General features: G+C 55.5%; 1 protein-coding gene across 1 annotated transcript in view; it reads left to right on the forward strand.

Annotated features, from left to right (window-relative positions):
• The window catches only part of LOC103131017 (inaD-like protein), a 32,769-nt gene that overhangs the window by 6,604 nt on the left and 21,475 nt on the right, over positions 1-4,690 (forward strand). The window contains exons 11-16 of the mRNA XM_016666327.1: positions 992-1,053; positions 1,130-1,186; positions 1,259-1,393; positions 1,698-1,877; positions 2,056-2,115; positions 2,183-2,344. Coding sequence (XP_016521813.1) covers positions 992-1,053; positions 1,130-1,186; positions 1,259-1,393; positions 1,698-1,877; positions 2,056-2,115; positions 2,183-2,344 — 656 coding nt within the window. The remainder of the gene's footprint in view (positions 1-991; positions 1,054-1,129; positions 1,187-1,258; positions 1,394-1,697; positions 1,878-2,055; positions 2,116-2,182; positions 2,345-4,690) is intronic.

The following is a 4,690-nucleotide window of genomic DNA, read 5'->3' on the forward strand; positions in this document are numbered from 1 at the left end:
AACTCCCACCTTGATGTGGAGTTCTCCAAGGAATCGTAATTCCTCACAGGGGGTTGATGTAAACATCCATCAGGTCAGCCTGAGTCCAGTTTGAGTGAGAGGAGGAAGGAGCGCGAGCCGCACTGAAACTTCAGAGATCAAGCAGCTGTGCGGTTGGTCCGCTCTGCGGCTTTAAATGCTTAAACTATAAACCTGTCTTTAAGGATAAATCAGTCAAATGCTCTGAGCAACAGACACCCTGGCAAACCGGCTTAATAATTCCTTTTATTTTTAGCCGGAACAGCTTAATAAATGGAATTTAACAGAACAACTTCCTGTTTGCAAGCCTCAGCCCCCCAACTCCACTCTGAGTTTCTCTTTCTCGTTAGTGCGGCAGACGCCCGTCCCTCTGGGATGTATTGCTGCTCTGATTCAGGCCAACATGGCGCATTAATTCACCGGCTGGAGTCGGGTTAGCAATGCTAATTTAATCAGCTGGCTCTGACTAACACCTGGACCTGAGGAGAACGTCGCAGCGTTCCATCTCAGAGTCCGTCCGCTTCCTAATCCGCTTCCCAGTCTGCAGACAGACCGTCGCTCTGCTGCCGAGCGCTCATCTGTCCTACTCTCGTCTCGGTCATTAAACTAACGCAGGCCAATGCTTGCTGCTTACTGCGGCGCTTTCACTGCAGCAACAGGAATCCTAAACGGCCGACGGCCTTGTTCTTCACTCCACCCGCCCAGACCTGGTTCTGGTTCTGGTTGTGGTTCTGGCTCCAGATGTTTTGGTCCAGTCGAGGAACGACTCGTCCCGGCTCCGTTCAGCTGACGCATGCGGAGCGCGTTGAGCTGACTGAGCCTCACGCTGCAGGAACCAGAACCATCTGACCTCTGGTCCGGTTTGTCCGAACAAAGCCTCTGACCCTGATGCAGAGTTCAAAGGTCACCATGCATTTCCAGTGTTCCTCAGTGAAACCCAGAGCCCAGACTCAGCCTGCTCTGTGTGTTGCAGCGTCTGATGCAGAACTGCGAGCCAAGTGGGAGGCGGCTCTGGGACCTCAGTACCTCGTCCTGGTGAGTCCAGAACCCAGCAGCTGATCCGGTTCTGCTGCATGTTTGACTGTGCTTCCTGTTTCCGGTTTCCTGTCAGGTGGTGAACCTGGATCCCGTGATCCAAGACGACGCAGAGCTGCAGAAATCCTCCAAGGTGCAGCGTCGCATTCTGGCTGCTGGTCTGGCTGCCGCAGGTCCTCCTGACCGACCCTCTGTCTCTCTGCAGCTGCTGCCCATCCACATCCTGCGTCTGGGCGTGGAGCTGGACTCCTTCGACGGCCACCACTACATCTCCTCTGTGGCCCCCGGGGGCCCCGTGGACCGACATGGCGTGCTGAGGCCCGAGGACGAACTGCTGGAGGTAAAACGTCCCGCTTTCAGGAGGAACTACTGCCGGATCTGAAGCTGCCCCGTTTATCCCTTCAACGCCCGAACGCACCGCCGGTGGGACCGAGGAGCCTCGGGGTTCTGGAACGGGAACGCTTTAATTCTCTGTCCATCCGCCGGACCGGTACTGATCCGCTTAGAACCGGGTCACACCTTTATAGTCTGGCCAATTTTCAGACCCTGAGCGAAGGATGACAGACCCACTGACCTCACTTGACCCGCTGACCCGACCCGCTGACCCGACCCGCTGACCCGACTGACGGTTCTGTTCTTTGAAGGTCAACGGCGTCCAGCTGTACGGGAAGTCCCGGCGGGAAGCCGTGTCCTTTCTCAAAGAGGTTCCGCCTCCGTTCACTCTGGTTTGCTGCCGACTCCTGATCCCAGACCAGGAACCGGAACCAGAACCAGAACCGTCCGCTCCACCACAACCAGCAGCAGAACATCGGAGCATCGAAGAGGTGAGAGAGTCCGGCCCTCGTTCCTCCCAGGAGTTTCCACTTTTCTCATGTTGTACGGATCCAGATGGAGCTGATGCAGCTCGGGTCCAGAGAACTCCTGGTTCTGGTTCTGGAGGTACGGGTCAGAACCTTCTGGACCCGGAGAACTAGGCGGTAATGATTTGCTTTTGCCTGTCAGATGGAGATGAAGCTGTCGTCCATGCTCCGCAGAGAGGAAGAGGAGGAAGAGGAGGAGCAGGTACCGCCCTCAGTCAGTCAGTCTGGTTCTGGACCCGAAGCCTGATCCAGTTGGTTCTGTCCGTCAGCAGCAGAGTTCTCCTGTGGAGGAGCTGAGGAGCGAGGACTCCAGCCTGGAGGAAGAGGAGGAGGATGAAGGCGAGCTGGCTCTGTGGAGTCCGGAGGTCGGCGTGGTGGAGCTGCAGAAGGAGGCGGAGCGCGGCCTGGGCTTCAGCCTGCTGGACTACCAGGTGAGACCGGGCCCACAGCACCAGCACGCCACCGCCGAGCTGCCCTGCAGCGTGAAGACTTGGATCTGTTGGAAAGGAATCGGTTCCAANGACTAACAGCTGAACCGCTGCGGTTGGTTCTGGTTCTGACGGGCCGCCTGTCCTGAGAAAAATCATCATTTACATTTATAGTGACTATGAGCTGGACTGCTCTGGTTCTGGTCGGGTGGACCTTATCAGAACCTTTGTCTGATGAATCTGTTCCTGGCTGTAATCTGCAGAATGTGCAGCTCTTTCTCCCCCTCTTCCTCCTGCAGTGTCTGCAGAGATTAATCTGTTAGGTTTCGGGTCATTTGTTCCAGTCCGGTCCGGTCCGGTCAGCCCACGGGCCGAGGAAGAGCTGTTATCTCCTGCTGTGTTCAAAGCTGCAGCGTTCTGCCGTTATCTGACCAGCAGAGCCGCTTCTGCATTCAGCGCCTCCGCTGGTCATTAGTCAGAGGTCAGAGGTCAGCGGCGGCAGGAGGTTCGGGTCCAGCTTTGGAACCGATAAAGAGCAGACAGCAGAAAGTTCTGGAAGCTCAATGTGACTCCATGGGCCTGATGGGACACGGACGGTGACCTTCAGGACGGCTCTGAGGTTCTAGCGGTTTTGGTTTCCTGGTTGGAACCAACTGATGAAAAAGGTTCCAGGTTGTTCCAGGTTATTCCAGGCACCAGGAAGTCCTTCATGGTTTTCTGTCCTGTCTGTTTCAGTGGAGCGGGCCTCGACCAGGGGGTCTCAGAGGAGGAACCTGGAGTTCAAAGGTCGCTCGTCAGCATCTGGATCCATCATGATGATGAAGCAGGAAGTGACATTTGGTACGGGCAGCATGTTGAGGTGGAAACGCCGCATAATTAATTGTTCACGAAGATAAATCATCCTCAACTCTCCTCTGGAAGCGACTACAAGTTATTTCTGTGGTTCACATAGAGCTGCACAACCAGAGCTGACACGGTTCGTTTTAAACTCTCACCTTGATGTGGAGTTCTCCAAGGAATCATAATTCCTCACAGGGGGTTGATGTAAACATCCATCAGGTCAGTGAGAGGAGGAAGGAGCGCGATGCGCCCTGAAACTTCAGAGATCAAGCGGCTGCAGCAGCGCGCGAGGAAACGTGCGGCTGTGTGATTGGTCCGCTCTGCGGCTTTAAATGCATAAACTATAAACCTGTCTAAGGATAAATCAGTCAAATGCTCTGAGCAACAGACACCCTGGCAAACCGGCTTAATAATTCCTTTAATTTTTAGCCGGAACAGCTTAATAAATGGAATTTAACAGAACAACTTCCTGTTTGCAAGCCTCAGCCCCCCAACTCCACTCTGAGTTTCTCTTTCTCGTTAGTGCGGCAGACGCCCGTCCCTCTGGGATGTATTGCTGCTCTGATTCAGGCCAACACGGCGCATTAATTCACCAGGTGGAAGCGGGTTAGCAATGCTAATTTAATCAGCTGGCTCTGACTAACACCTGGACCTGAGGAGAACGTCACAGCGTTCCATCTCGGAGTCCGTCCGCTTCCTAATCCGCTTCCCAGTCTGCAGACAGACTGTCGCTCTGCTGCCGAGCGCTCATCTGTCCTACTCTCGTCTCGGTCATTAAACTAACGCAGGCCAATGCTTGCTGCTTACTGCGGCGCTTTCACTGCAGCAACAGGAATCCTAAACGGCCGACGGCCTTGTTCTTCACTCCACCCGCCCAGACCTGGTTCTGGTTCTGGTTGTGGTTCTGGCTCCAGATGTTTTGGTCCAGTCGAGGAACGACTCGTCCCGGCTCCGTTCAGCTGACGCATGCGGAGCGCGTTGAGCTGACTTTGTCCCAACAAAGCCTCTGACCCTGATGCAGAGTTCAAAGGTCACCATGCATTTCCAGTGTTCCTCAGTGAAACCCAGAGCCCAGACTCAGCCTGCTCTGTGTGTTGCAGCGTCTGATGCAGAACTGCGAGCCAAGTGGGAGGCGGCTCTGGGACCTCAGTACCTCGTCCTGGTGAGTCCAGAACCCAGCAGCTGATCCGGTTCTGCTGCATGTTTGACTGTGCTTCCTGTTTCCGGTTTCCTGTCAGGTGGTGAACCTGGATCCCGTGATCCAAGACGACGCAGAGCTGCAGAAATCCTCCAAGGTGCAGCGTCGCATTCTGGCTGCTGGTCTGGCTGCCGCAGGTCCTCCTGACCGACCCTCTGTCTCTCTGCAGCTGCTGCCCATCCACATCCTGCGTCTGGGCGTGGAGCTGGACTCCTTCGACGGCCACCACTACATCTCCTCTGTGGCCCCCGGGGGCCCCGTGGACCGACATGGCGTGCTGAGGCCCGAGGACGAACTGCTGGAGGTAAAAC

Source organism: Poecilia formosa, unplaced genomic scaffold, assembly GCF_000485575.1.
Source record: "Poecilia formosa unplaced genomic scaffold, Poecilia_formosa-5.1.2 Scaffold708, whole genome shotgun sequence".
Lineage (NCBI taxonomy): Eukaryota > Metazoa > Chordata > Actinopteri > Cyprinodontiformes > Poeciliidae > Poecilia > Poecilia formosa.